This window comes from Nilaparvata lugens, chromosome 1, assembly GCF_014356525.2.
Source record: "Nilaparvata lugens isolate BPH chromosome 1, ASM1435652v1, whole genome shotgun sequence".
Taxonomy (NCBI): domain Eukaryota; kingdom Metazoa; phylum Arthropoda; class Insecta; order Hemiptera; family Delphacidae; genus Nilaparvata; species Nilaparvata lugens.
In genome coordinates this window covers 16,737,399-16,757,655 of record NC_052504.1, presented here as the reverse complement: position 1 = coordinate 16,757,655, position 20,257 = coordinate 16,737,399, and the positions used below count along the sequence as shown (strand labels likewise).

General features: G+C 34.9%; 1 protein-coding gene across 6 annotated transcripts; it reads right to left on the bottom strand.

Annotated features, from left to right (window-relative positions):
* Window positions 1-2,312: 2,312 nt before the first annotated feature.
* Window positions 2,313-19,474, bottom strand: LOC111052816 (RNA-binding protein lark). 6 transcript variants are annotated; one of them, XM_039432218.1, is made up of 8 exons: window positions 19,341-19,474; window positions 12,023-12,180; window positions 9,377-9,613; window positions 9,004-9,243; window positions 7,639-7,947; window positions 6,424-6,719; window positions 5,103-5,147; window positions 2,313-2,937 (listed from the first exon to the last, which is right to left on the bottom strand). In XM_039432218.1, exons 2-8 carry the CDS (start codon window positions 12,164-12,166, stop codon window positions 2,892-2,894), a joined length of 1,317 nt encoding a protein of 438 aa, XP_039288152.1. In that variant the 5' UTR covers window positions 12,167-12,180; window positions 19,341-19,474; the 3' UTR covers window positions 2,313-2,891. The 6 variants fall into 6 exon arrangements, with proteins under 6 accessions (XP_039288152.1, XP_022195296.2, XP_022195298.2 ...); XM_022339604.2 differs by lacking the exon at window positions 19,341-19,474 and adding an exon at window positions 13,143-13,299; XM_022339606.2 differs by lacking the exon at window positions 9,004-9,243 and having other exon boundaries at window positions 19,341-19,472.
* Between the last annotated feature and the right edge of the window lie 783 nt (window positions 19,475-20,257).

Sequence of the window (20,257 nt, the reverse complement as noted above, 5' to 3'; positions counted from 1 at the left end):
ACGAATAATACACGAAATAAGACAAAAATAGATGTACCTTACACAAGACTGAAAAAAGTATTAACTAGTCCTAATCATGTATCCTTGAAACTTTTTAATATTCTGCCAGACTCAGCCAGAAACTTGCCTTTAACAGTATTCCGACAAAAACTTGAAAACCTTCTCTTATAGTTCCCACTATACTCGCTTTCTGATTTCCTCCAGCTGCTAGTAGAGAATCATTTTTTTGGAAACCATACGTGATAGTACTCTGTAGTCTTTTATATTTTTATGTGCTTATATTTAAATGATGCATTATTTACGTTGGATTGTTTTATTCTTGATATTATTGTTTTATTGACATATAAGGAGGAAACCTTAAATAGAGGTTTCCAATAGCATTGTTTGTGTCCTGAATGGAATGAAACTTTTATTCTATTGTTCGTTATTTTATTATGATGTATTTATGATGTATATTTTGACGTTTCCGATAGCATTGTTTGTATGCACTATAGGAATAAAAATCATTCTTATTTTTCTTATTCTTAACAAATTACTATTCATTATTGGCATTGGGAGGGGAAGCATGTTAAATAGATCATGTAGATTGACAAATAGGAAGTTACCATTAGAGGGCAAACCAAACTCATTCAATGGAAAAATATTCTTAGAACTGTGCAGTGAAACCTAGATTCAAGATTTCATTTTATGAAATTCCGTTATTTAGTTTCATGGAAACGTTTTTTAATTATACGAGAAACACTTTGTCATGCGCATAAATGAGAACTAGCCTTTCGCTTGAAGAATTTCACAGTAGAAAATGCATTACTTATCATATGCATCATTATCAATCAAAGTTGACTTCTTTACCAAAATTAGCTTATCATCATCCCTATTGATAGACATCAGCTGTATATTGATTGAGTGGATTGAATGTTTTGCCTTTTTATTCAAAACAATGGACATTAATATTGTTTGTTCTCTCCTAGGTAGAAAGTTAAAAATTAGTGAGAATTTCAAACTTAAAACCTTAGAAGAGGCCACGAGAGCAGTTCTGTACCCTAACGTTCCCCTACATGCTACCGATCACTGTAATGTTTCTGATGGAGGTACGGAACTCTGCAGTCTATTCCTTGCCTTTCAAGACCGATGTTTCTATTCTATGTTTATTTTCGGATAATAGGAAGGAAGAGAGAGAAGGAAATTAGATCATGATATTATGTGCGAGTGAGAAAATAGGTTCTAGTTCAACCTGCTCACTTCCAGCGTTTGAGAGGCAAGGACCAGAACTAATCTCGCGACCTCTACTGTGCTAACATTTTTGCCATCTTATGTATTTAAGATAGAAATTGGCTACTACATGAAATGATGTATTAGTATAACCAGACCCCATGAAATAAATACGCGTATTATGCGTATGCATAATATTAATTAGCATAATATAATAGGGTAACCTCCTTCGAGACTGGAATCGATTTAGATCGTCAAAATATAATGCAAACACAAAATATATGCTTCGGAAATAACAATATTTAGGAATCGATATTATCGATTTGAAAATATCAGAATAATATTCATTATGCTTCATTTCAATAGATTTGTATTCACTTTTGTGTTATTTTCAAGGCAGAACAGAAATTATCCTGATCACAACCAAGAATTCAGCAAGAATTGCCATTTCTGAATTAAAACTTATAAGCATCTCAACTGGATAAGAGTGTGTGCATTATATGTTTTATTGGAGATTCATCAAATGTGTTAAAACTTGTATCGTAGCCTACTACTGTTAAGTTGTACTAAAACTGAAACTGTATTCTAAAATAACTCCAAAACTTGTACAGTAGTTCAATCTTTCCTCAAAATACGTGTCACTTTAATTTTGTGTAGCCTATTATTTGAGTATTTCGGAATAGCTAAAATTTTAGATAGCCCAGAAAATATCACAGAGGATATCTAGATTTGCGGACCTCCTGCAACTTAGGTAAACTAATCTAAAACGAAAGCGCAATGTTCGCCTTACCTCGCAAATTTGGCACCAAAAAATTCAATTCACACATAGATACATAATTTTTATGAAAAGTATTAAATAGTAATCGATACTGAAATAGCATACAAGAGAATGGAAGAGAGAAGCACGTTAGAATACACGACGGCAGTAATGCGATCGATTGAAGCGGCCGCAAGTATTAATCGAATGGCGCCTGACCTCACATCGCTTAACCGCATCGCATCGTCCCAACCGCAATCAGCTGCTCACCGATCATCCATCTTGATTTGTTTGTTCAGTCACGAACCGGCAAAGGAATCCGAGGAAGCGCAATGAATTTCGGTCGTTTCACTTTATTCTAGACTTTATTTCATTAAAATAGTATTGGACAATCAAGAAGTAAAATTAAGTTGAACATTCAAAATCGAAAGCAAATTTTATTCTAGTAGCGGCGAATCTGATATAGTTTTAAGCGTCGCCGATAACTTCTAGTTTCTTAAAATCTAAATACATCCACAGTACTAGAAGATTCACCATCAATACACAATAACACGGATGATCCCGTCCTTTCAGAGTCAATTTTAATTGATTCGATCAAAGAATATAATTGAACAATTGAAACATGACTCAGAATAAAATAAATAATATTAATCAACGCAACTCAAAAAACTAAAATGTTCAACTGTTTTGCGGCACATAAAAGTAACTATGTCTAATTTGAAAAACATGAGGAAATCGATAGCTTCAGTCGATTATTTAGTGTTAGGATGACTATGAATATTTGATAAATGGATCGAGTCTTTTGAGAGCACGTTGTTGCGAGCGAATAAACGGCCGGCCGGTCCGTCCTCCTCGGATTCTGGTTAAATGGGGCGGAAGCTCGATCACACGCACGCGCGCAACCGTCCAACGGCCCACTAACGGCTTAATACGGCGCGTAACGGCGCGGGGATGCACCACGCAGATTCATTCTGCCAAACAAATCCATTTACATATTAAATCATGTCACTCATAATCAAATAAATAAAACTAAAATCCTTATTCAGCATCTAACCTGACACGCATCGACATAATCGAAAAAAGTCGGCTTTTCGCCGGACTGTCGTGTACTGAACACCGTCGCAAAAAAAGCATTCTATTCGCAACTATAGACTCACTACAATAAGATTATCACCTAATTTCACAATGCCTATTTATTGGTTACGTTCAATCAAGTAGAGGCTCTACAAAGCATCAAGTTATCACACGCAAGGCGTACCAATGGCAGTACAAATCTTATACGTCAAAATTCATCTCACCGATGCGAAACGTTCAACTAGAGTTTATTGGGGAATTCTAATATTTATTAATTTAATCAAGTGCCCAGTCCAAGGCCACGAACAGTCTGACCTTCGCCTCATATCAAATAGTACATCAATTTTAAAGACGACTTAACACTCAACTTTGAAATTAAGTAATATCATTGAAGTAAAGCCATAGTTAAATTTCAAAAAGCACATCATCTGGTGGTGTGCAGGACTACTTGGATCAGATTTTAGCGAGATAAAACGTGATTGTTTTCTGCAAACTAATATTAATTAGAGGGACGCTTGCTATTAACTGATATATGTGAAATGCAATGTTTCGCAAAGTACTCGGTTCTTCCAAGACACTCAGTGTTAAGTGTTCACCATTTATTTGAGGTTAAGATGAACAGACGATAATTTCTCATCTATCGCATCCTAAATACGCAAACGCTCAACTGCCAACATTCAAAGTCAGGTTAATAACATTCATAAACATACACAACTGACAATCAACATACCAAGTATTGTTATATTTGGTCTTTCAAGTCTAAGTAAATGAAATGACACTTGATAATGATCAAAATAATAAAGAAATACCAAAAAAATACGAATGAGGATTAAACAATATCTATCCTATACACTATGTTAACCTTAGCCGATCAAGTCTCATTCACATTTATTGACAAAAGACAGATCCAACACTCAACTCACACTTACGCGACTCAGGTCGAGAAGAAACTCGACTCTAGTCGAGAGCATGTGTTTTCAAATGGTGACAGGCGCGGAGACTAGAATCGACTGGTCTGAGTGTCACCAATTGAAAACACATGCTCTCGACTAGAGTCGAGTCTCTTCTCGAGCAGAGTCGCGTAAGTGTGAGTTGAGCATTAATAGCATTCCCGATAGGAAACTATTTCTCAATGAAATTTGCATGAGCTACTAAAATCTACAGCAATACTCATGCAAATTACATTGAAGTATAATTTCGAGTTGTGCCCGCTAGTAAATGGATGTAAATGTGTATTTTTGTTACACCAAAGATTAGATATGAGATTTAGACTGATTACGTTGAAAGCCTGCTAGCTTACTCCAACCTCAGACAAGGAAGAGAAATTTACAAACGATAACAGAAAATATTCAAGAAATACGGTACTATAGAGTTTGCTGAAATAGACTGCTCCATCCTTCAAGTAGATTACTACGATGGAGAGATTTCAGGGGTGCGCGGTTGAAGAAGGAAATTTTCAAGAAATATTGTTAAAAAACGAAACTAATTTTAATTCATGGGAGCACTGCTATCTATCTGCTAGAATTGTTGACTGTTGAATCAGGACCTCCTATCTGTATAGGAGGTCCTGGTTGAATCTAGTTGAAGGAATCAAGTAAGCTATTCCGGCCAACCTCAAGAGGCAGGTGGTCAAAACAATATTACAAACCCATAATTTTTATCAGCATATAAAAGCTGAACTTCAATAATGTTGATATGCTTATTTTATCAGCATGTTTTCACGCGAAAATCCATTGATATCATCATTCGATCAGATAAAATTCTACTCTGAATAAGAACGAATATGTAACGGAAATCTATGTTTTAATAATATCTAGGTTAATAATACTGCGCAATAAATTAAATTACGGCATGATTTGACCATCTTATGAAATGGATGATGTTTTGTATCTGTTCTGAGAACGAGTCTAGATCCACTGAGAACTTCATCACGTAGTACTTGACTAATCATGTGAACTCGACTTATTCCAGTACCGGTAGTCAAATAAGCTCAGTAGTCTGACTTTTGTAATGAGCTTAAAAGTAGCATGCATTTTCAAAAAGAATATGAAAACTAACTCACCTATGGTCATCATAGTCTCTGGAATAATCATCGTACATACTGCGACTGGAAAATGCACAAGAAATAGAATAAATCAGCTGAAATTAGGACAAAAGTAGGTGAAAAGCTAGAAATAGCATAACATTCCATGTAAAGGTTTTACAAGACGCCTAAAGAACGCTTGTACAGCTCATTGATATGATCTTTAGTATACTATTTTTTTCAAGTTGTTTGAGTTGTATTGTGATTTGTGGAAAAAATTCATTATTTTGACTTATTACTATACTACAGTACTCCAGAAAATTCGACAAATCATCATCGCAATTAAATCATAAAAACACTTCCAACAATATTCATTTACTTTATTATTATTTATTTATACATTGATAAAAAATTAGCGGTGTTTTGAATCAATCCATTTCATATTTCGATTAATTTAATAAAATTTCTTGAAAATCATTGATTTTACTGTTAACAAAATGATCCATGAAAGGCAATATGGAAGGATAGATAGAATACTTGGATTATTTTCAAATAATACCATAGAGAAAAGGTAGCATAAGATATCGCAGGATATAGGGCGTTTGTGTTCCCAAATGAACTATTATGTCAAGCGGATTATTGTCGATTGGACGCGAGAGAGTGTATGAATTGCAGTATTAGAGACTACCAGGATTACATAGCATAACAAAAAAACTTCGTGGACTATCGGCTTGAACAAACAATAAAATTTTCAACTTTAAAAAAACGTCTTATACCCTAAGGCAGATTTCACACCAAAGCTGGGCCGGGCCTGGCCGAGCCGAGCGGAATCTGCCTGCGTTCGCACTGAAGCCGATTGGCGATTCGCTCAGTCATACAAAAATACAAAATACTGCGCAACTCACTACGTGGGAAGATCGAACTGAACTGTAAGAAGGCAGAACTGCAGAACCCGCTTGGCCGAAAACGCTCGAGTTGGGCGTCAAGCCGACTGCACAAATCCGCTCGGCCCGGCTCAGCTTTGGTGTGAAACCCCACTAAGGCTTTCGAGGTTGAGTGGTTGAACTACAAAGTCCTAACTCCGCCTAATAAAGAATTATTTCCTATACCTTGAGATATCTTCTTATGCTATATTTTCTCTATGCTAATACTGATATAAAACGGTCAAACGATAAATTAGGCCATTTGAATAAAAGCTAGGAATTGCTAGTTCCAATTAAGTTTCAAGCAAATGCTAGAATTCGAGTAATCTGTATTATCTTATTTATATAGGATAGCTAGAGTCAATGACTAGTTGATGCTAGTCACTAGATTACAGTTTTTATTCAATCGACTAATCGACTTCATTGACTAATGTTACCTGAATCTGGATGAAGAGGGTGGAGGGGGCGATCGGCGACTAAACATACTGTACTCGCTGCCGCGATCGAACGAGTCCCTGAGCGAGGAGGAGCCCATGCGCAGACTGCTGATTGGCGGCAGTTCGCGGCGCGACGAAATGGGAGGCGGCAGGAAGTCGCGCGACCGCAGCGAGGGGGGCGGAGGCGGGGGGCCCAGGTCACGTGGTGGCAGCGGCGCGAATCGCCTCTCGAACGAGTCGCGCGAGTCCTCGAATCGACCGCTCGGTCTGTCATAGTAACGGTCGTAGTAGCTGTCCTGCAATGTAAACGCACAATTGAAACAAGTCCTATTATTTAGGTAGCAGATAGTATTGGAAGGATTCATGAAAAAAAGAATAGAAGTCAGAGGCAATCTCTCCTATTATTTAGATAGGTATGAGAAAGTATTGAATTCAAGTTTAATCATTGAAATTTGTCCTATCATTTAGGTAGGAGAAAATATTGAATTCAATATAAAACAAGGATAGAAGTCAGTCACAATCTGTTCTATTATTTAGATGGGAGAAAGAAAGTACTGTATTGAATTCAAGATGAAACAAACAAATGAATGGTTGCTCTATTATTTTCCATTTTTTTAAATACAATGACTATGAAGAACCCATTGATTTTCAAATACACGACCGGTTTTTGCCAATCAAGTAATTATTAAGTGTCTAAATCTTATATTTTTTACAGCCTACTATTTCCAAATGAATTTTAAATATTGGAGGATAACAATTATTGCAGAAGTACAGTTTTCAAGTTATTTGACGAAATTGATAATCAAATTCTATTCTATATAATTTTATAACAATCTGACAAAAATTAAAAAGAATTATTAATTCACTGTAAAAACTAAAAAAAAATACTTTTTATTATGAATATGGGAAATTAAATAATATTCAATAATTGAGATCCCTGGTATGTATTAATTTTATAATTTGAGTATGCGACTTTCCAATTCACTTTCTACTTAATGAATACTAACTACAGTTTACTACCAAAGTAATGATATAAACCGCTTTTAATTATGAATTACTGCCAAACGTACTGGTGTACAACCACTTTTAATAAATTATGAATTACTATTAAAAGTAGTGGTCAACAGCCAACTTCAAATGTGAATTACATGTACTACCAAAGTAGTAGTCTAAAGCCACATTTAGTTATTACAGCCAGCACTTGTGATCACCAACCTTGACTCCAAATCGGGCGCTCATGATGCTGTCTCGCAAGAATGGAGGTGGCGGCGGCGGTGGGTAGGGGTCACGACCGAACATGCGGTCCCTGAAGCCGCGGTCAGGTCCGGCCAGGCGACCCGCCGTCTTCGGACACTCCTTGGACCAGTGGCCGCCCCTGCCGCACCGGTAGCACTGCTCGGGGTCTCCCATGCCGGGTCGCTGGCGAACTCTGCTCGTCGAAACCTGAACTTTCATCGCTTGCCCATCCAGCACGTATCCGTTCAACTCTTTTATACAAGTGTTCACATCGGTGGTATCGATATGCTATCAACAAGACACAATCTAGATAATCTATACGTTCAGTACAGATACAGAGTGACTACAAATTACACTTGGATGAAAAATATCTCGACTTTTTCCGTATTGAAATTCTGCAATAACTTCATTACTATTTACATATTTAAAGTAATATCTCAGTTATATGGAAATACTAATTTTCATCATTAGTGTTCATGTTATTTTTTCATAATTTTCTAGAGGAATAAACACAATCAGTGTGACTGAACTTAATTTCGAACTCATCCAAATTAGTGAGAGGAATATTAGAGAATTAATAAACAGAATTAATAACAGCTTCATCTGTTTTTGCTCTTCCAATATCACTTTAATAATAATCTTGTACTAACGAATAAATAAATAAATCATAACAAAATTCTGGATTTACATAAAATTAGAGCATTCATCAATTTAAGCTGTATTAAGTATATCTGTTTTTGCTCTTCCAATATCACTTGAATAATAGTCTTGTACTAACGAACAAATAAATAAATCATAACAAAATTCTGGTTTTACATAAAATTAGAGCATTCCTTACGTTCTTGGCGAACTGTCATATTCTTTTATAGCTACAACCTTTTCAGCAAATATGATTGCATGATTTGCTGGAGAGAACGAATGGAAGAGGAGGATTTGAACAAAAATTTGCTTTGAAAATGACGGGTTTCATTGTCTCAAATTTATTCCAAAACTGAACAGAAGTCTATATTATACAGTACGTAGCCTACCTATTAAATCAACATAATAGTCTATATTATAGAGTACCAAGTGTAATTTTATATTATAGTACAGTCTATATATTGTACAGTACCTATTCAATCAACTGAAGCCTATACATTAAAAAATTAGCCACATGAAAAGTATCAACTAGTTGAAAGTCTATAACTATTTTCAACAAAGTGTGGATCAACAAGTGTGGAATTTATTCAATTAGATGGCGTTATTTAGGCTTGAGAGTTATCATTGAATTTTGATAAAATTGAAAGGACAGAATTATACCGTTGTGAAGATTGTTATCAAAGTTTATTGATGTTAGCAACTTACCACAAATCCAAAAGTACGTATTACGTCGCATTCAACGACAGTTCCGTACTTGGCGAACAAGGCTCTCAGTTCGGGTTCAGTAACCTTTTCGGAAAGGTTACCAATGAACAGTTTGACAGTGTTGGATGAATTACCTCCCTTACGCCCGGTTGCTGCCTCTACTTTCATGGGTGTGCCATGAACTTCAGTGTTGTTCAAGTTCTTTATAGCTTCTCGTCCAGACTCTTCACTTTCCATATGCTGTAGAAAATTTGATAAATAGTCAAATTTTCCACACAGTAAGACAATATTCATCAGCTCTGATCCCAGCGTTGTTTCCCTTATCGCCAAAACTATATCTAAGTAAAACATCAATTAAGTCTAGCCCACTTACCACGAATCCATAATTGCGAACAATATCACATTCGACGACAGTTCCAAACTTGGCAAATAGAGCTCTAACATCGGAAGCTTTAACTGTGTCGGAAAGATTACCGACAAACATTTTAGTAGTAGAAGCCTGAGGACCTTTACGACTGGTAGCAGCTTCCACCTTCATAGCTGTACCATGAACAAGGTACCCATTCAAGTTCTGAATAGCGTCCCGCCCGGCCTCTTCATTTTCCATATGCTGCATAGGAAAAAGCAGTAAGCAATCCATCCACCCAATTATTACTTTTAAATTTCTAGGTGATCTCTGAGCATAGCTAAATATGCTCAATGCTGTTTCAATGTGTTTCTTGATAACGTTAGAATCATCTCATAAAACTCGTTATTAATCCCAGAAATACAATAAAGTTTTACAAGTTATATAATTTTCCCATCAATAGAATGTTGAACAATAAATACAAGATAATAATGACATAAATTAACATGCATTCATTCTACGGCCACAATGTGTGGCATACTTTTATGGAACGTCCAATAAGCCTATCAATTAAAAAATATATATTATACAAAACAGAACAATTTTAAAAAGTAATACATGCATTAAACTTATGCATAACGATTTTGTATCAAGTAACAAATCTATTACGTTTTCAAAAGCATAAAATATATATCTGCGCTGGTATTGGTTGAAACCTTCATCAGTAAAATGAATAACAAGAAAGAAACTTGACATATTCAATAAAAATAGACGCTTTTGTTATAGTAAATTATTTTTAAAATAAGGAATAAATTTTCAAATTAAATAAATAAAAACATTTGTAAAAACAAAACAATACTATCACCACCGGTCTTTTGATTGAAACAACATGGAATAAAAACTGTCACGGAAAACTAAGTGATAACGAGAGTAAATCAGCAATTTATCCAGTATTACATTACTTTATTTTGGACAGTACTGTCAATTTACGTTGATGAAGCATGTTTCGTACATGTTTGATGAAAATGTCTAAGTAAGTCCAAGCTGCCGGATTAGCGTTGTTGATTGTATTAGCGTTGTTGATCATGGGTGCTCCGACATAGTTTTACACAAAAACGAGCTACATGCAGATTCGTTTTTATAAGGGTCAGAAGTTATAATATTTTTTAATACTTTCATAATAATGAGGTGCGTACAGACTTATGCGACATAAACACGCGCATTTCGTTTCTCATCAGCTGATGATATGCTTATTTAATCTGTATATTAGGCTACTGTTTTTTACGAATATGGAATCAGCTGATGAAAAGTGAAATGCGCATGCTCGTGGTGCATAAGTCAGTACACACCATTAGCGACTCAATTGTGACGGTTTTCATTCTGTATTGGAAGCCTTTAATGTGTAGCTATTACCCTCTGATAAATCTTCCGGCCACAATGAAAAAAATTATTGAACGTTACTTGTTTTTTGCAATGTTCCGTAGAGCATAATAAATTTTTCCTCCACCTACTGTCAAAAGTACTTACTTTACTCCCTGAAACATGATACTAAAGTGTCACTTTTTCGCTCTCGGTACTAAAAAACAGAAAAACTCCCTAGGGAGTTTAAAAGTGACTCCATTTAAATAACATGGGAAGCATCTCTATTTTAAAAACGTACATTTGAAATAGGTCAGAAGGTCTAAGCTCAGATGAGGAAGCATTTATAGAGTAGTCATTAAACCAACTAAATTCAATACCTCAACCAGACATTTGATCGTAATATATAAAATTTATGTTTGTATGCTGAAATTATTATCACAAACTTCATATCACTATACTAGAAAAAATGTATATTTTTTTCTTTTAATCCATGTTATTCAAAATACCAGCCAACGAATATTACTTATTAACTAATCAAATTTGAAACGGGAACTTCATCATAGCTGTAGTTGTAGCTGTCATTGTTGTTACAAATTTAGCCGACAGATAGTGCTGTCGGAGGAGAACTGTGATTACAAGCCAGCTGTTTCTGTTTACTTTTTAGATTATGTTTGGTCACATTGTTTGGTCACATACGTTTTTAAAAATTATTTTTATTTGCAGTTTTTATAAAAATGTAGGTGGAGGAAAAATGTTGTGTATATCACGAGTGAAAAATGTTTTTTCTCCCTAGAGGGAAAATTGTTGCCCTCGGATCGCCTCGGGCTTCAAACTTTTCCCTCAGGGAGAAAAAAAGCACTTTTCATTCTAGATATACAAATAACTATTAACCGTGATTGATGCCACAAGAACCAATAAGAGAATCCTTCTTTTCAAAAGAGCATTGATTGGTTTTTGTGGCATTCAATCATGATCGAAATTTAACAAGCCGTTGTGCAACCAGGCTTTTGATACAAAAAAGAGGAACAGCTCTATGAACAAAACCACACTTGAGATGATCAAATTTACCCGGCAGCATGGATGCAAAACATTGTAGACTTACAATATTACAAATATTAGAATTTCAATAGATTTGTCAATAGGAGCTTGAATACTCGGACAGTGGAAGTGGCAACTCTAGCCTTGTCAGAGTTCAATTTTTTAGCAATTTTATTTAGCTTATTTGTACTGATCAAGATCAAAGCTACTGTCGAATGACAAATTAATAAAATATACGAAATCCATCAAGTGAAAAATATGAGGAAAACTCACCACAAATCCATAGTTTTTAACTATGTCGCACTCTACAACTTTTCCATACTTTTCAAAAAGCGGCTTTATATCCGCTGACGTAGTTTTATCAATCAAGTTTCCAACAAATATTTTGAAGGTGCCAACACTACTGAAGCCAGGCATATTGATCAGTATTTCTGAAAAATAATTAACATCAAAAAATAGTTAACATAAAACAATGTATCAATCATCGGGCACTCCCGTTAAGACGAGTATTTATAATTATGTTATAATTTTTTGTCGATTTCAAAGGATTAGCTGAGCTACTATAGCAGAAAGTTGAATATTTTATTTTGGTTTAAAATGTTTTTGATGGCTTCAATGGGTTCTAAACTAGTCAAACCTAGTGTAAAATTTAACGAGTTACTTGATATTTGAACTCTTTTTCAAAGAATTCAATGAAGGCATACACTGGCTATATATAGTTTTGCAGTAGTATTTTATTTATAGTACATTCAAGACTAAGTGCCGATTGCACAACAGCCTGTTAAATTTTAAACGTGATTAATTCAACAAGAACCAATCAGAGAAGCCATCTTTTAAAAAACGCGTTCTCTGATTGGTTCTCGTGAAATTTAAGCGGCTGTTGTGCAACCGGGTTTAATTTACAGAACTGTTAACTCAAACCTATAATTTATTCGCTTATTTATAATATTAAACCAAAATACAATATAAATAGTTGTGGTTGAAGAAACTGAATATATGAACATACAAACTAACAATATTTGAAAATTGCTAAAACCTAATATTGTCTCCCTGGACCAGTTAGTAGGTTGATTACAAGCATCCACGTAGCATAAATAACTTTACAGTTTTACTAAGAACTAAGTACCGGCGATAGAAAGTAATATTGGGAAAAACTAATACCTTGAAAACAGTAATGAGAAACCAGAGAAATAAGGAACTTATAAATTAACTAATTCTCCAAAAGAGTAAGCTTAGAAATAGGATTAACAAATTGTTTGTCATGTCAGATAATAATTCAACATGGAGTCAGGAGCCGAAATTTTCAGGGAGCAACAGCAACTATCCACCCAAAAAAGAAAACATGCAGTAAAACTCAAAAGTATAATACAATAATTTGATGAATGCAACTCACCTTGATAAACAGTTACAAATTAATAACAAATAACACCAAAAACAAACACTTTTTTCAAGAAAACCAATTACCAAACAACCTCAGAGGCTTGGCTTTTGGCTTGGAAAGGGATCTTTGCTCCCAGTGCAGCCAATCGATAGATCAATAAAAACTATCGTTTATTAGAGCTCAAATAAAATTTAGAATAAAAATTATTCATATGAAAATAATCATTCCTCAACTATTGGCTCATGAAAAGCTATATTTATGAGGATTTGAATATTTTGATGGTACGAAAAAGTCAGAGACCAATTCTCCACGTACGGTACATGTTTGAAGAACACAACAATAGATTGATTATTGAACTTGTTGGATTAAGTGTAGACACCGATCAGTTGTTTGAAAAAATGCACTGAGTATGAATATATCACAAAAAATTATGAATGATAATGATAATATGTTTAATGAATTGCTTGTTGAATTAAGTCAGATTCATTTTAGAACTAAATATTACTATGGAGTGACTGCTGGCCTATCAGGATGAACAACAACGCCCCGACATTATTGGTTCAAATGCATGTAGGTATTTCACCTTCACGTTGAAAGTCTTGATCCATTTTCTTATCAAACCATTCTGTAACAATTCAAACACCCCACTCTCATAGGTTATTAATTATTATAATAGCGGAGTCATCACTCAGGCCACCAAATTGGACTTTTGAACTGGTGAGCTGAGCCTGAGAGAGTGATGACCGCGTAGAGGCAAAACTAGAGGGAGAACATTCCGAGACGAGCTAGAGGATGGTTGTGCGTGAGATAGTGAGATGTAGTTTCAGTAATGTGATTGAGGAGTGATTATGTTTAGAGAGAGAGAGAGAAAGAGAGAGAGAGAAAGAGAGAGAGAGAGTATAGGTGTTTGTTATGGGATTTTTTCAATAGAGTGAGTTGGTTTTGATGAATTTGCGTATTTATTTAATAATATTATCCTATAAAAGTAGCAGGGCCCAGGACCCTAAAAACCTGGTGGTGGCAGCGCTACTGGAGAGGGTGGCATGCCAATTGACAGAATCCCAAATGACCGAAATGCTATATTTTCCCAAACGGCCAAAACTACTTTTTTCCCAAATGGAAGAATTAATGAAATATTGAAACTGGAACTTTCTCATTCAGCCGAATCCCAAATGTCAGAAAACTTTTAAGAATTTTCCCAATTGACAGAAAACGTGTTTTGTCCCAAACGACAGAAAGTGGTGAGAGTCTCAAACGACCGAAAGTGGTGAGAGTCCCAAATGACTGAAAGTGATCAGTTTCCCAAACGACCGAAAACTCCTCTATAGTGAGGTTCACGTTATAATGACAGTATTTGATCAACTTTGATTTTGCTATCCTTGTCTATCATTCGACAAAGCCAGTGGTACTATCCATTTCTAGGTTCACAATGATGCCAATTATGTTTTTGACAGTGTAGGAATATAATTAATCATTCAGTGAATAGGCGTCGCTATTTTTCTATCTTTATCCACTGCCATTATAATGTGGACCTCACTATAGTTCGTCGCAAATGGTAGAAAGTACAGTAGAAGTGCCACTTCTCTACTCTTTTTCCTACAGTTACGTTGAAAAGTGGCCATTGCTGCACTGATTACAGAACCCAAAGAATCACTTTTCCGCTCTAGTGCGGGAAAAATTTTTCTGCACTCCAGATTTGCAACATGGCAACGCAAAATACTTAGTAGGTTATATGGAGCAACAGTGCAGCAAAATCAAAATGAAGTTGGTAACAGTGACTGCTGTGGCTGCTATAGTGAGCAGAGGTGCAACGAAGCACAACGCGCTAATTATTATTCATATAATATTATAACCAAGGACAGCGACAGCACAGTGCCACCACAGCACACACCACACAGCCGCCTCGCCATTCAAACACACATACATTATTCAGGCAATTTTACCCATAATTACCAACTTTTCATATTCAATGGTAACTGTAGGAAAAACTTAATGTGAAATACGTGCACAAAGTTCCTGTGCTGCACTCAAGAAACCATTCCTCCCTCGCCTACGGCTCGGGCGTAACGTTTCTTTCGGTGCAGCAAACTGTCACTTTGCGCACTAGTTGCACAAATAACTATTTTCTTATATTCTCTTATCCTCTCATCCCTTATTTTTTTACTTCTGTTCTCTTCTTTCCCCTCTATTCTTTTTCTCCTATTCTATTTTATTTTCTCTGATTTTGCTTCTACTTCTCCATATTCCTGTAGAAATAAAAGGAAATTAAATGGGTACGAACTTTCGTTCCTCTTCTTGAAATCTATTGGACTAGTAGTACTGTGAACAGTAGACCTCGTGGAGTAATAAACCACAGTCTCCTCTGATACTGTCCATCAGAGTAAATTCTGTCCTGCCGTTTTGGTGAGATATCAGTGTATAAACGACTAATGGCTGTTTTGGTTGTTGTATCGACAATGCCAATAATTTGATCTAAACAGCTATGCTTCTATCATCCAAAGCTTCAAACTATCATGAAAGCAGAGAAAATTCGGGAGAAAATACTATGCTACTTCAAGTTATCAATTGCATGCCTCACTACATGCAATTAATAGTCTACACAACAGCTGTTTTTTCACCAAGTTACATTGAGATATTGAATTGCAAACGTCACTGCATACAACAATTTTAATCCACTCGACACCTGATTTATGATGAACAATTCTATAGTCTGATTTTTACTATATATTGGCGTATGAAGGAGGCTTCTTTTCCTTTTATATTATCCTCGAAATGCAAAATTTCCAAAAACCTTGTATATACATCGACGCACAATTTAAAAAGAACACACCTGTCATTTAATGTTCATTGAAATCGACCACATCAGTATTATTTACACGTGAATTACCGGTAGTGTATTGTTAATGTATTAAGATTTGAGAAGATAATATGAGCATCTTATTGGTTTTTCTCTCAATGATTGAAATGAATGGCTAAATTGCTTTTATATAATCATGAAAATATCACAGTTTATTACATTCCAGTACAATTATCTTGTTTCACAATCCATTTCTAAGTAGAGCTCATATGTATCGTAATCTTGCCATACAATTACCAAGTTGATTTCATTCAACTTCAGTGGTGCCATTTCACCAAACTGCTAAAGGGGGGGTAAAAACCAAGGGGTATTGGGGGGGAGGAATATACCCCCAAAGGATAGAGGGACCTGGGTTTTTCCCCATAAATGTTACATTAGAAGATGTTATTATATGCTTCATTTTTTCCAATTTTATACAAATGTGGTTGAAGTATCAATACAAACATATACATTATTAGTTATTGAATTCAATCATGGAATATTTATTAGAAATATGGGTCTACAGAGAGGCCCTAGAGTAGGAATACACTGAAACAGATTTCTTAAAAATCATGGAAAAAGATACATTTTTCTTTTACAATGACAATTTCAAAAATTTCATTGTGGATCATATTCTAATTGAAAATAACTTACAGTTAGAAAGCTGAAGATACATCAAGCTGTTTCCTTAATTCTCAACAACCCTTTACATACATTTTTGATTGTCTGATTGTGCCCTTCTTTTGCTATCACTGTGACATCTTGCAACTTGTAAATCTCACATTGAAATTTATTCAATAACTCACTTATTGTGCTCTGATCAATAAGTGTACCCATTCTGAATTCAAATTATACCACAGAGAAAAATATATTATTTATTACTCTCTACCCATACTTTCAAGGCAATTTTGCTACATTGTTGATACTGTAGAAGGAATTATACTACTGCTGATAAAGATAAGTATTAAATCATTATGAGACTCTGAGGATTCGTGTAGATAGACCCGCATTTTCATTATTTATCTGATCCTCGAGGGGGGCCTAGGCCCCCTAGGCAGCTGATTATAAGTAAATATTGATATTTTCATAATACAGTACACCTGAAGAATTGGCAAAGTTTATGGTAAGGGGTGAGGAGGTACTCAGCTCTTCCAACTAACATCGGATTAGTTTTGTGCAGTCTACTATAACAGACGTTCCCATATGGATGTTACTATAGACGTATTTATCATCATATTCAATTTCTGTTTGTTAGTTTGTTTGTATGTCTGATGGAAATCGAAAACGGTTCTAACGATTTTGATTAAGTTTGAAATATAGAGTTTGTGATACGGGAATCATCATTTGGATTAGGACTCATGTTTAGGATAACTCACTGAGGGAACTTAAAAATGATTAGGTGCGGTAATAATATTCATCAACCGAGTAGCAGGCTGACTGAGAGAGTTTTCCGTCGTCAGTTAAAAACAGTTGGTCAAGAGAGTTTTTCATCGTCAGTTGAAAACAGCTGATCGAAAGAGTTTGCCATTGTCAGTTGAAAACGAGACAGATGTGTTGAGTCACCAAGTTTGTTGACGTCATTTTTTTGAAGTTATGCATGAGCATGATTCGAGAAAATGGTGCAGAGAGCAGCCGAGTGACAGCAACGCAACGCAAATTTGAATTTAAAACATAATGATTGCAGTAATATTAATCAGGTAAATGCTAAAGTGTCAGTTTAATATACCTGAGTAATTGAATTATAGCAATTCATTCACTTCTAAATTTCCATCTCTATGTCTTTGTACTTTCAACTCTGTTTCTTTGATATTGTTATCTTCATAGACGTGAAGTAGATAGATAAGGGTGGGTGTCTTCCATGAGTAAAATGAAATGTCTATTTCGACTTCTGCAGTTGAATACTTGTAGCTAGTAGTTCTGTGAACAGTAGACCTCGTACAGCATTTATAAACAGATCTCATTGTCAATATGTCACTTCAATTAGCCCTTCGGACATCGGAAAAACATCCAATGACTGATTGGCGTGTATTGACGATGACAATATTACCTGTTATAAATAAAACCGAGAGCATTGCCAAGCTGTAATCATCAAAAGCTAATTTACAAACATGCCAACATACATATACAGACAAAAGCAAATCCCGTCGTTGAAACGTAGAAAAATCAATCATCAAAATATTATCATGAAAAAATAACATTTTCCCGCTATTTTGGGAAATGATAACTGTATATCTTCCAGTATTGAAAATGACATTCAAAATGAAAAACAATACTGAATAATTTTATTATATTCAAAATTCTCAATGTTCGAGTAATTAACCTCCAGTAGGCTAGACTACATTCAACACAGTAGAACCTATATAATTTGTAGCTTACGGGACCAAGCATTTAATACGAATTTTGGAGGGTGACGAATTATATATCAAGCTCTGCAATATCGAGGCTGATAAAACAAAATACGAGAAAATTATATCATTGATACTGATCCCATCTTTGCCCATAATTAATTCATAATATAGCCTCTATGAATGAATATTAGAAAATATTGTTAAATATTAATTTGACATACTTGTAAAAGATTCAGAGATCAATACAACTGTTCAAGAGCGAGTTCTTCAACCAAGGGTGTCTCTAGTTATATTATTATATGTGAATCCATAGAACTTTAAAGTTCACTCCGTATGGGTAAATAATTAACAATCAGCATTAGCTGTTATGAATAAATGGGTAAATTGTGGTAATTGCATGCAATTAATATTCCAGCTTACTAATGATAAATCACAACACCCTTTTTTCCAATTCACTTCATCAGTTGATGTGATTTTCGGTCTCCTCATCACTGGAGTTATTAGTTACTGTAGCATAGTTTTCGATGAACTCATTACTGGAGTTATCAGTTACTATGTATTTATCTTTATGGGAATACTAATTACAGTGTTTTTGATGACAAAACTACGAATTATAGAGAAGTTTCAGTGTACTCACTAATCTTGACAATTGACCTATTAAGTGAAGTTATTTTTGTTTTGTGTCAAGAAATTTACTAATAGTTCTATTATTTAAGCTCCAATAACTGCAGAAAAGAGAGACAACTGCACAAAATAGGAATGATATATAGGACTTATAAAATATATATAGGACTGATAAATAGGAATTATACAGTTACAAGATAAGTCATCAACTGATATTACTACGAAGAGGGATAGAAAAGAGTGATAGGTTTCAAAAATAAATTGTTTGTCATGTCAGATAATAATTCAACATGGAGTCAGGAGCCGAAATTTTCAGGGAGCAACAGCAACTATCCACCCAAAAAAGAAAACATGCAGTAAAACTCAAAAGTATAATACAATAATTTGATGAATGCAACTCACCTTGATAAACAGTTACAAATTAATAACAAATAACACCAAAAACAAACACTTTTTTTCAAGAAAACCAATTACCAAACAACCTCAGAGGCTTGGCTTTTGGCTTGGAAAGGGATCTTTGCTCCCAGTGCAGCCAATCGATAGATCAATAAAAACTATCGTTTATTAGAGCTCAAATAAAATTTAGAATAAAAATTATTCATATGAAAATAATCATTCCTCAACTATTGGCTCATGAAAAGCTATATTTATGAGGATTTGAATATTTTGATGGTACGAAAAAGTCAGAGACCAATTCTCCACGTACGGTACATGTTTGAAGAACACAACAATAGATTGATTATTGAACTTGTTGGATTAAGTGTAGACACCGATCAGTTGTTTGAAAAAATGCACTGAGTATGAATATATCACAAAAAATTATGAATGATAATGATAATATGTTTAATGAATTGCTTGTTGAATTAAGTCAGATTCATTTTAGAACTAAATATTACTATGGAGTGACTGCTGGCCTATCAGGATGAACAACAACGCCCCGACATTATTGGTTCAAATGCATGTAGGTATTTCACCTTCACGTTGAAAGTCTTGATCCATTTTCTTATCAAACCATTCTGTAACAATTCAAACACCCCACTCTCATAGGTTATTAATTATTATAATAGCGGAGTCATCACTCAGGCCACCAAATTGGACTTTTGAACTGGTGAGCTGAGCCTGAGAGAGTGATGACCGCGTAGAGGCAAAACTAGAGGGAGAACATTCCGAGACGAGCTAGAGGATGGTTGTGCGTGAGATAGTGAGATGTAGTTTCAGTAATGTGATTGAGGAGTGATTATGTTTAGAGAGAGAGAGAGAAAGAGAGAGAGAGAAAGAGAGAGAGAGAGTATAGGTGTTTGTTATGGGATTTTTTCAAT

What these genes read in the sequence shown, in the direction of transcription:
- LOC111052816 (XM_039432218.1), bottom strand. Translation starts at nt 12,166, where the DNA reads ATGCCTGGCTTCAGTAGTGTTGGCACCTTCAAAATATTTGTTGGAAAC. An exon ending in TACGTACTTTTGGATTTGTG is followed by an intron (nt 7,948 to 9,003) that starts GTAAGTTGCTAA and finishes TCTTGTTGATAG; the next exon opens with CATATCGATACCACCGATGT. An exon ending in GCGCCCGATTTGGAGTCAAG is followed by an intron (nt 6,720 to 7,638) that starts GTTGGTGATCAC and finishes TTTACATTGCAG; the next exon opens with GACAGCTACTACGACCGTTA.